This window comes from Ostrea edulis, chromosome 9, assembly GCF_947568905.1.
Source record: "Ostrea edulis chromosome 9, xbOstEdul1.1, whole genome shotgun sequence".
Taxonomy (NCBI): domain Eukaryota; kingdom Metazoa; phylum Mollusca; class Bivalvia; order Ostreida; family Ostreidae; genus Ostrea; species Ostrea edulis.
This window is the reverse complement of record NC_079172.1, coordinates 40,204,133-40,216,539: the sequence shown is the minus strand read 5'-3', so window position 1 is coordinate 40,216,539 and position 12,407 is coordinate 40,204,133. Positions and strand designations below refer to the sequence as shown.

At 36.0% G+C, this 12,407-nt stretch overlaps 1 protein-coding gene across 1 annotated transcript; it reads left to right on the top strand.

Moving 5' to 3' along the window:
* The first annotated feature begins 47 nt into the window (after positions 1–47).
* Positions 48–12,407, top strand: LOC125660415 (uncharacterized). Its single transcript, XM_048892235.2, has 10 exons — positions 48–188; positions 525–1,574; positions 3,386–3,548; positions 3,814–3,843; positions 7,161–7,283; positions 8,483–8,583; positions 9,791–9,896; positions 10,229–10,402; positions 11,886–12,046; positions 12,275–12,407. The coding sequence occupies exons 2-10, from the start codon at positions 768–770 to the stop codon at positions 12,380–12,382; spliced, it is 1,773 nt and encodes a 590-aa protein (XP_048748192.2). The 5' UTR covers positions 48–188; positions 525–767; the 3' UTR covers positions 12,383–12,407.

The window sequence follows — 12,407 nt, the reverse complement described above, 5'->3', positions numbered from 1 at the left end:
GGGAAACAAGGAGGGGAAAACCCGGAACATTATCTATATAAATACCAGGTGATGTTATTACTAGGTTCATATCTTCACACATTCCAGATAATGAAGTTAATTGCTGTTTCTTTCTTTTCCCTGAAATATAATGGATGCACCTTTTACGGGTTGAATGCTTTTTTGAGACATTTCCAGGGTTTGAGGTGGTATGTAACGTTCAGTCAATGAGATGGAAATGAGCTATCTATGTTTGTATCTTTGATCTCAGTAAAACAAATCGAAGAAAGCCTTTATCAATGAAATTTATAATTCCTATATCAGAAACTTGATTAAATATAACGGATGTGCTTTGTATGTTTTGAACGACAGGTAAGAGGTTATTTAAAGTCAACAGATGTTTGTTTCTCTTTTTACAACAAATTGAAATTGATTTACAATCATCAATTCTGCGTGAATCATGATTGACATGCAGTTAACAACGAAAGGTCAAGGGTTACACAAGAAAAACTTTAAAAATTCACCTTAGATCTTTATTTTGTTAGAATCTCGTGCCAGTGCCTGCAAGATCTTACCGGTATCTCCAAATACTGGGCTGTTGTGTTTGCGTGGTGAAACTTGCTGATACCCAAAACTCATCAAAAGAGAAAACAAGGGAAATAATAAATTGCGAGTGTTTATCATAGACTGAGTAGTGATGTGATATGGATTGATAGATTTTACAGGAAATCCGGTGGCACCATTATATGTGATCATAAACTTAGGACTGCAAAGAACATTCTCACGAAATGGAAACAAATATTGTGATAGCGTTTCTGGTATTCGTGGTGGATGGGGTACTCGGACAGAGGCGCGTGGGTAACCTACCGCCCTTAAGCAGCTTCCCTGTTTCTCAGAATCGAGGAACGCTGCCCCCTCTTGGCGGGTCCACTAGAAATGGGGTGCCCGTTCCCCCTATTGGTGCCATACCTCCGCCAAACACGGCATTTACCTCAAATCCGAATCCGCCCCCCACTCCACCACCATGGATCCCTGCGTTATCTGGGCAGAATGCGGCAAATATTGGCGCCATTCCTACAGCGCAATCTAGTCCAAGCTCTACTATTACTTTTGTTTCCGTTTCCGGATCATTCCCTTCTGTGTCGATTCCGGACAACGGATATGACGATCATTACGTCACAATCAAATCAATGTTCGATACGTATTACCCAAATGTACCCCCACTTCGAAGAGCAGAGAACCGAGCCACTTTGCAAATCTTCCAGGGGGGCACCGGCGTCGCCTCAACAGCAGTCGTGTCCGATGACCCTACGACAGTTTACATACAATACGCTTTACCCCAACAGAGTGCATATGCTTATTTACCCTTCGCAAGTGATAATACACGGAGGTTGAAATACCCCGAGAGGCCAATATATTTACCCTACCCTCAGTTAGCAGTGCGCATTCCCACGACGGGTGAAATTTTCCCAGTGTACATTCCATTTCAACCCGCCGAAAATAGACGGAACAGAGAGGAACCGGAAATGTTTATTCCATCTATTGTTCCTGGGAATAACTTACCACTGTATGAAGCAGCCTTACCAGCAGCACCGGTTTGTATACAGTCAACATTTAGTATACATGTATAGAGATAGAACGAGAGATATTTCATAAACAAACCTAAACACCAAGTTATCTGAAATTCGGTACGTTGAAAATGTAATCATTATCACTTAAAAGCGCGTACAGTCAATCGATGAATTTGGTTAAATTTACAGATTATGCCGATTAGTCAATCAAAAGGAGGTCTTTGAAACAAATAATATGAATGTGTCTTATTCACATAGCACAGAGTGGACATGTTCACTTTTTGTAAACTTCCGGGGTCTGATTCTTTGAGGAGCATTGGTTTTTAAATAACTGATTAAGTGTACGAGACAATCCTCTTGATAAGAATTTCTGTCGAAGTGAAATCATAACATTGATGTAATTAAATGTTTCATTCTAAGAATATTTAGATAAATAATGTTTTGAAATATAAATATCCATTCCGGGTGTAAAACTTTCGTCTGTGATATGCCAGGAACGGAGCGAGTGTGTTGCAAATAGTCACATGTTGTTCCCTGTCCATTAACGGTCATTGGCTACATATCAAACGTGTGTGACACATATTATGTTTTATGCTTATGTTACAACCATTTACACCTGTAACTGTACAATGTAGGTGAAAGTGTCATTAGGTTAGCCTTTGATGGGGTCAGGATATGATCATTACTAATGCCTGTAGAACTGCCACCTGTCTACGATAAAATATGCAATTAATCGTCCCGTACGCGATGTCATGCATATTGTGAACTCTTCACGAAAGAAAGAATGACTACGTTAGGTATCGACCGTAGATACCGTTGAATTGCAGGAAAATGAAGTTCGAAAAATGGTCGATTTTTGTTTTTTCATGAAATGTCCTAAAAGTGTAATTGTATGAATTGAAAGATTGCTTTATAAGAAGCGAAGCCGAAGTTCAACATCAAAATTTCAATTTTGTTTTTATCAAATAGTGAGTGCACATAGTTATATGTCATTGTATACTACATTAAATAACATTCTATTAACAGACAAACATATGCCTATCTTTAATGTTGTTAAAGAAAACAAGCAAAGAACCTCTTACAATATCACTACCAATCGGTTTCGTCATTATAACCGTGTGCTGTGACCTTGTTTTGACCTCGTTATGATCTGTTGAATATTATGTTTGGTAACATGCATGATCTTTATCCTCGTGTAAAATTGTGAACACTAAAATATACCACGTGCTTTCTACCAAAACCAAGATAGGTATTATCCAAGAAAACATAGACGTTTATTTGGATGCAATAGAGTTTATGATCTTATTCCGAAACTTGAACAATCGGGCTTATTATTGGCCGCAATTGTTAATTCTATCCTCATTCTAGAGCAAGATGATTAAGATGAGCCTTTCAGTCTAAAAATGGAAAAAGTTTGTGGAGATGAAAGACATTGAAAGTTAGAAGAATACGTTTATAAGATTCGTTATCAAAGGACCTTAATTATAATGATAAAATTCAGATCATCTGAGTCCACCAAATCACCGTGATAACGTAGTTTTCATTTCAATAAAAGAACTATAGAATGATAGAATAGTATAGAATGATATTAAAAAACAAGCAGTTTTCATTTCAATAAAAGAACTATAGAATGATAGAATAGTATAGAATGATATTAAAAAACAAGCAGTTTTCATTTCAATAAAAGAACTATAGAATGAAGTACATATTTATGGTTGATTGTGTGTATGAAAAGTATTTCATCTTAATTTAATTCAAGCTGTAATGTATTCACATTTACAGAAAAAAAAATGCATTGACATCAGAGATGTATTCAGTTCCTTTTAAATTGACAGACAACATTCTCAACAAATACCCAGTTCCCAAGCGAAACAATTAATGGAATCGCACCCACTCAACCAGGAACCCAGCAGCCAGGGAGGAACTCTGTGGGTGTACAGGAAGTGACTTCTCAAGGATCGGGCTCGGAATCCAGTAACCTTGTTATTCCTCTGGGCGGTAATCTTGCGCAGTTTCTTCCCCACTTACGAATTCGTGATAATCAATCTAATCACGAATTTAACAATGAAAAATGATAGTGATATTAAAAAACAAACATATAAACAACCCGCTCGAAAACAACAACAATCATAAGAAAAACAATGAAAATAAATTCATACAACCGGCGGCATCTAATAATTTTTTAATTATTTTTTTTGGAAATGAAAATTAAGTTCACATGAAGTCTACTTATTACAACTATTGTCTTATTTTTATATTCCAGGTCCGTCTCCGAAATGGAATGACTTGCGAAGTAAGTAACATTACTACGGGTTTTTGCTCGATTAGTTTTTGTGAGTACATTTTAGTACATAGATAACATATTATTCGAAAATCAAACGAAGTGTAATTCAGGAAATTAGGAGGATTTGTTCCCCTTCCACCTCACTCAGGTGAGCTAAATTAGATTGGTCTCTTTGTTCATCGTCGTGATGTTTGTTAATATTTGAACATTTTTAATTTCTCCTTAGATCCTAATGGGTCATCCTTTTCATCAAACTATATAGTGGAGGGGTACCCTGTAATACTAATTGTGAATTTTGTGGTCATTGCCCACCCCTGAGGCTGAGGGGCGGGGCCAAACCTAAAGAAATTCTGACATCTAACAGAGAAACTGTGTTCATAGCCACGATAAATAATGGGACTTCAATCTGAATTATGAATGTCGTGATCTATGGGTAAAGGTTCTCTGTTTTAGGGTGGCTTTCTACGACTTCTATAATGCAAGTGCATTTTTTTCTTTCAAAATCTTACTATTGGAAATGAACAGCCAAGCTAAATGTATAACAAGGCTGAGCATAGTAAGCCTTCACCAAAAAATTAAATTCATAACATCGGGTTCAGTACCATTATCTAGCTCGTATCATGAAATTGCAATATCTAAAAAAGAAATGTCTTGACTCTTTTACTTCAAACAACCTTTACTTTATCATGGAAAAGCAGTACATATAAAATTTGATATCTAGCTGAGAGGTTTATTTGGAGAAAATCAAGTTACTTCTACAGGTCACATGTTTGCTATGGAAAATTTTCAGAAGAAATAAAAATCACTATATATCATAAAAACTGACCACAGACCACAGCAAGCTTATACAGAAATATTCTCCCCTCTCTCTCTCTCTCTCTCTCTCTCTCTCTGTGCACCATTGACATGACATACTTCCAAACTGAGCATTACCTTGCGTGATACTTAGGTGGATGTTAAGTGTCATTGGGTTTATCGCATATATCTGCTGCCGCCTTCTGGCGACTTAATCCTAACAACAACAAAATCGAAACTACCCCCACCAAAAAAAAATCCACAACAAACAAAAACTACAAAAATGTTTTATATCACCATCTACTAGTAATAGCATAAACTTGAACATGTGTTCATCTGAAAATAGCGTTTCTTGGCCCCTTAAGGAACATGTGTTTATGGTAATAGCATTTCTTGGCCCCTTAAGGAACATGTGTTTATGGTAATAGCGTTTCTTGGCCCCTTAAGGAACATGTGTTTATGGTAATAGCGTTTCTTAACCCCTTAAGGAACATGTGTTTATGGTAATAGCGTTTCTTAGCCCCTTAAGGAACATGTGTTTATGATAATAACGTTTCTTGGCCCCTTAAGGAGCATGTATTTATGATAATAGCGTTTCTTGGCCCCTTAAGGAACATGTGTTTATGATAATAGCATTTCCTGGTCCTTTAAGGAACATGTGTTTATGATAATAGCGTTTCTTGGCCCCTTAAGGAACATGTGTTTATGATAATAGCGTTTCTTGGCCCCTTAAGGAACATGTGTTTATGGTAATAGCGTTTCTTGGCCCCTTAATTAAGGACACTTGATACAAACAGAATGGATGCATGGGTTGATATACATTTTTTGCTTCGTTTAGTTGTGTGGTAATAGAGAATATTACATGCTAAAATCCATATCATATGTCATATTAGCCCGAGTGGCACCATATCAGCCCGAGGGCCGATTTTCTTGATAAATCATTAGAATAAATCACATGCATACATTCCATACGGTAAATTGTATTCATTTTACATATATAAAATATAAACCCAATTTTCAGTGTCATCATTTTTTGGAACGGAGTTTGTAGCAAGTGTCGTTAGCACTTTAAAAAATCTTGAAGCTTGATAGAAAAGCTAAATTTAATTTTCTTTTTCAAATGAGATTAGTTTCGCGGATTTAAATGCTGTTTTTGTTAAAGCATTTCTCCCTGTAACACAGAGGGCAGCTTTGGTCAAGGGACAGTTTTCTGTCACCTAGGTGTACTGAGAAGATCACCCTACGGCATAAATATAAAGTTCGTTCTTGATGTTTTCTGGGAAAAGAAATGTGTGATAAATATGCACTGTACGTCACGATAACACAAAAAGCGAGAAAATATCTTTAAGATATCATTTTCGGTCACATCTATGAAATTGGGAATTTCTTCAGCCAAATAAAATCAAAGCCATATACAGTTTTCCTTATTCAGTTTTATATAAAGATTTGATTGTCAAAGCTATGAATACCTATGACAGAACCTGGTACTTTGAAATATTGTGAAAACTTTGGCTTTACTTAGTTAAAAAGCGCACAAAAACGTTGAAACATAATGTATATAGATTTTATAAAGTAAAGCAGTGATACTTTGAATCATCGTAGTATAAGAAGTTTTTTATGAACTATGATAAAGTATGGCATTTTCTCTTCTTTTTGTTTGGAGTAAAATAGGGGTTGATTCAAATGACTACAGCGAAATGGGTTGGTACTATAAAGCAAAACGAGGCATCGTAATCCAATAAGGCGATGAATTCAGAAAGGGGGTTACAACCTACATTCAGCTCAGAGGAAGATATGCACAAAGCAACATAAAATAAATATTTTGTCTAAGTTTTTTGACGAGAGGTGTCGCAATCCCCGGAATCTCTAAATCCGCCACTGTATATTAAATGAAAAACTAAAAAGAAAGAGTCAGTCTTAAATTTGGAACAGAACAAGCATATTTGCAAAATAGTAATGGAAAGGTATGTGAGTATGTTCTCAAACAAAATGTCCCACCTGAAGATACTATCATACCATGGCGTACATTAATTTTCATATTTACATTCAACTTTTCACCTTCTTTTGTAAAATATACAGATAACCGGAACTGCGATATGAATGACATTTCAGAACACATTAAGACATAAATTATTCACTCTCAGGTGAGATCTTGTGGTTAAAAAATTAATGTCGATTTCTTTGAAATGTTATAGGATACGGTAGTGCCACATGTTGATTAATTTTTACCTGTAATCATTAATCATCTAAACAAAATAAGATTAGAAAAGTCCGGACCCGGGGAGGGGGGGGGGGGGTATAAACCTTTAAATCCAGAACATGGGTTTTAATCCTAAAGTTTTCGTTTTCCTCTTTTTACAAAACTCCCTACCCGGGATGTGGGTTTACACTTCAGGTCCCTAACTCGTCCCTTTCCCTCCTAAATACCTGGTCATGGACTATGCAGTTTGGGTATGGCGTTTTCGGATGTCTTTTTTTATCATTGGTTCATTATTTGTTTATTTATACTTATCATTTATTCATTTACAAAGTCACCTGGGACTACAACTCCACAAATCCTGGTCTCGTTACAAACCCTGCAGCTTTTGCCCAGCTTCCGTTGAAGGAATCGGACGCCATTATAGACGGCTTCACGCTGCTTACCGACTGCTCAGGTCAGTAGAGCCATTAGTTGTTCAATAATTCTAAAAGAGCATTTTTTGTATGCATGAAACTAGGTAGTAATAATGAATCACAATCAACACATTTAATTCTCGAATATGTTGACTGCATTTTACGTTCACCTGTTTTGAGATCACGCACGTGAACTTTTCTGATCGAAGTATTTTTTTTATTTTTGTGATTTGCACGTCTCTACAATTTGAACATGTATATAAGGAGAAGCGGCTTATCTTCGAAGTTTTGCGCATTAAAAATATCCGCTTGTACGTATGTATCCTAATTTTAAAATAAATAAACAATTTTGACCTTACTTTTGAACAATTAGGTAACCGACGCAAGTGAATCTAAATTAATTATTCCTATCAGTGGGAGCAGAAATTCAATCGGTATTATTGATGGATGGGACATGTCTCGCCGTGCTTACAAAACAATCATTCAAATGTTGAGTGTGTAAACACCCTATCCTAACTGATTACACGCACACATTCAATCTGTATTCATTGTTTACTACGTTGTTAACAAATTATCTTAGTTAAAGCAGAAAGTGACTTGAAATACGAAATATGCGAAGTGGGGTCATGTGTATGAACATGGTGTTCTCCCATTATCAGCTCTGTTTCATCATTCGGTTCATTTGTTCTTTCTTTTTTTCTGACATGTTATGGAATACTTAGGACAGTTGTACTAATAATTGGTTGTTCGAACAAGGCCTTGCTTGTATATTTCTTTTCAATATAGATATCTGATAGGAGTCATGAATGTACACCCATTAATGTCACGAAGAAATACATTTTCCGTCATTTTCTCTCAGGTGGTCAAAACTCGCCATTACTATAAGCTGTTAGAGTTCAGAAAGTGTTTAAACCAAATTACATCAACCACGATGAAATCAAGATGTGCTTTAATTGACCCATGCGATGCATGGTTTCCATTCAAAATATTGCTTGAAAAGTTTCCATTTTATGTAATTATTGCGACATTGGAATCGGCTGAAGTGAAAAATTGCAAAATGAAAATTACTGAATTTCAGAGGAGTCAAAGAATGGTTGTTGTCGCATACAGACCTTTTCAATAAATCTCTTGGCGTAAAAATGAAAAATTATTTTTTTTATGCTAAAGGGTTTATTGAAGATCTAAAGATGGACTGTGGTAGAATTAAATTTGAATATGGTATCCGTACATCTGGTTTCAGGCTCCATGAATTTTGTTGGCAAGCGTTACTGGCGAAACAACGACCCGGCGGTGGTACTGATTTACGACACCCAGGGACTTATTGCGGGTCTTCAGACCGGGGTGAGCAAATACAACACAATCCTCACACGTCAAGGGTTTTGTTAGTTACAATACCTTGACTTGTGAGGATGGTATACCACATAATACAGCATTTTGCAAGCCGTAAATTTTCAGTACATGATCTTGAAACTACCGAGCCCAAAAGGTTGTTTTACGAAGATAGTGTAGTTGTTAATCCTTCATGTATGTTTCACGTAATTAACATATGTGCTATATTGCTAGCTTAAAAGCAAATAAGTGTATGCAAATTAGCTGTACTATAAGTTAACTGTGGTAGATATAAGAGGTTGACAAAATTTTCTCCTCTGGCCTAATAGATATAGTTTTTCGTTTTGAAATGGATGTACATGTATTTTCAATGGCCGACATACACATGTAAAAATGTCCCTATTTATCATGTTTAGGTAGCTCCACCGTCATGTGGCGTTTTTACAAATTCCTTATTTGATTAAAATTTGGATTATAATTGAGAAATATATCTTTTGGAGGAATTTTATTCTCTGGGTATCATAAAAATTTGGTTGATCAACTACATGTATATTCAAAACGTGTTGTCAAGAGCTGGTATTTTCTCCATTGTATATCTATTTTATACTGATTTCCTTGATATCCACAAGTAAAATTTATACATGTATATATTCATAAAGTAGCAGTTTTTGTTGGAATTAAAATCCCTTCGTTTTAACCAGTTTTTATGTAATTCATTATGCTGATTAATAAAAATGTGCGATTTTCTGACGTTTGACATGAATGTCTGACATTTATAAAAATACGACAATGTATACATTGTTTTTGATTATTGATTATATCAAACTGCATTAAGTGGGCAGTGATAGTTTTTTTTCTACTTTGAGCCATTAATGTTGATAAGTCACAAGGGTGGAAATATATGTACATAAACATGAGAACAATTTCCACGAGTGCAAGTATATGACTTGTATTCAACACATTTCCGTTTATTTAAAGTCGTGAAATAACCCTCCAAGGCACCTGATCCCACCTCTGGTATATCCAGGGTTCCGTGTTTGCCCAACTTTTTATTTTGTATTGCTTTTAGGAGTTATGAGATTGGTCACTGTTCGTTATCTTTACCTTTCACTCACTATCACATTTTTCAATTAACATGCATTTTTTTCTCCCAGCACGTGGTATTAGATAATGTGTTGCTCTTTTACGTTGCAGATAACACGTTACTCTTACGTTGTAGATTCCGGATAACCTACCCAATGGCTACCCGACAAGTAATCTGAAGCCCCGCCCATTTGTCCAGGAAGGAAATCTTCTCTTTGTTACCGTCTACTTCATGGACCCCTGTAAGACTTAGGGATATAGTTAATTGCACTCATCAATTTTTGTTTGATAATAATAAATAAATGAATAGAAAGAAACTCTTCAATTTAGGTAAAATTTGGAATACACTGTACGTGTAAAATAAATAGAAAGGAACTCTTCACTCTAGGTCAATTAGGACTACACTGTACATGTAAAATAAATATAAAGAAATTCTTCACTCTACGTAAAATTTGGAATACATGTGTATGCCATACATGTACATGTCGCTTGCTAATACAAACCTTTCGTATATCAAACTGTTGAATGCAGCTGTGTAGTTAAAATCATTTAGGATCATGTTTTCCTATTACAGCGAAAATCTGCTCCTCCACACGAACTGAGATCCAGGTGATATCGGATGGAATAGGGACGGGGTTGTATTTCCAGAACGGGCCCAGTGCCTTGACCGATACCGTTTCTGTCCCATCAGACGAATCTACAATTAAGGAGACTTTGTGGGGACAGGGACAGTGTGTGCCCCAGTTAGGTAGGTTAATCACAGCACCGGGTATCAACAATTCACCTAAAATTGATCATGAATAAGAAAATACTTTGATGGTCACGTCACAGTGCTTCTTTTTAAGCACTGAGTGTAAGCAACATTGGGCTCACAGGCACTTCCGGTTCAATGCCATCTGTTGGTGCTTACTGTGTTACTAAAGTAAATCGTTCTCAGAAAAGTCGAACTAGGCGATCTGATAAAAATAGGATTTTCACCCATAAAAAGCTGGGACAACTTTTAGCAGTAAATAAAAAACGTGCATGAATTATTATCTCTTTTTATCAAGTTTGTGGTCAATTCCTCATTAGGAACTGCTTGTGATTTTTTCAAGTGTACATTGTAAATGTCAGAAGTCCCATGCTTAATGCTATTCATTACTTTGAATCATTGAGTTTTGTAATTTTCCTCGTTCGTCAGTCAGTGTTAATTTCATTCGCGATGTCCACGATAGTCTCTAATACGCAATTGTTGAACCATTCAGGTATGTCGTGATCACTACTAAGCCTAATCAATTATCTAATATGACCTTAGTCTAATGTCGTGATGTAAAATTCGCTTTTTCGGTTGTTTTTTGGAGTAATTTTTACTGTAAAATGAGACAAAACATGCACGCTATGTCACTCAACCACGACAAAAACATGATTAAAATTTGGGATCCAAATAAAACCGCATTTCAGCCTCTGGTTTATTCGTGGATTCTGTTATCCGGATTCGATTTCAGTAATCAGTTATCTCAAATTCAAAATCCGAATTTATATGAAAACATTGCAATCAAACACGAAATTAATTAAGTATTGTCTTGGTATTTCGCGATAATTGATATTTCCTTGATCTCAAACAAATGGATTTGAGGCCAGTGACTCGCGAACAAAGCTGAATCGGTTTGCAGTGTCTTAACACACTATTAACTGAGGACAACCCCTCTCTAGACACAAAGTTTTCATCATAATTCATATCAATCTACACAATAAATATGCGAGGATGGTCCGACATATTACCATTTTGGTCTCTCCCACGCGACACAGATGTATTTTAACAATGAAAAATGTATACTTCATTTTCCCTCTAGACAAGTGGTGTAAGGATGTGGTCCCTAGACTAAGGTTCGAATCTCTCTACCTGACGTGAAGTTTCGCCTATCTGACGATATATTGTTTCCGGTTGTCCGTTTTACTGTAGACTTATATAGGGACGTTGAAGAACTTTTCCGGTCATGCAATTTCTGTATAATCCAGCTATGTCTACACAGGACCAGTTCTCATATGAACAGTTATTCTTTTAAGTTCCATTAATTCGCAACGTTAATGTGCAACTACTCAGTCAGTGCCACCACGAGTCGAATTCTCCCCGGATCCAATGACATATAAACCATATAGATATGCAAATAGAAAATCTTATTATTCATATCATATGAAAGTCTGCAAGTCTGAATCTAATAGTCTGATCATAGTACTTTTAATAACATCAGGTAACCAGTATCACTATAATGTACGGAAAGACATGTACTGCGAAGAATTGGCGCCACTTCTGCTAATGTATGACAGAGGTAAACTGGTGGGCTTTGCCTGGTTCTTCGTGTCGGATATATCATCGCCCGTTTATGAGAAAATCCCACCACCCATGTATTCAGTAAGTCATTCTGCTGTATACTCTGTATTGTTATCAATGTTTGCATGGACGATTTGTAAATGTATTTCTTTCTTTTTTTATCCATATCAGACATATTATCATCAAAAGAATAGCGGGAAAATGCTTAATGAAGACGAAATTTTGATCAAAGTACATGTAATTAACATAGTCTTAATTGGTTCAGTATGTATTGCAAGTCGAATCATCATCATTAATTTCATTTTGCAGAGGATGTTCCAACCCGTGCCAGATTGTTTATACACTATGGGACAAGTGACGTCACTACACATATTTTTAACCAATCAATATAATGAAATAAGCTGTTCATCAAAATAAATAAACAATTTTTATATATTTGTAA

Coding starts and splice junctions, on each gene's coding strand:
- LOC125660415 (XM_048892235.2), top strand. CDS start 768: ATGGAAACAAATATTGTGATAGCGTTTCTGGTATTCGTGGTGGATGGG. Junction 7,284..8,482: donor GCTGCTTACCGACTGCTCAG/GTCAGTAGAGCC, acceptor ATCTGGTTTCAG/GCTCCATGAATTTTGTTGGC. Junction 9,897..10,228: donor CGTCTACTTCATGGACCCCT/GTAAGACTTAGG, acceptor TTCCTATTACAG/CGAAAATCTGCTCCTCCACA.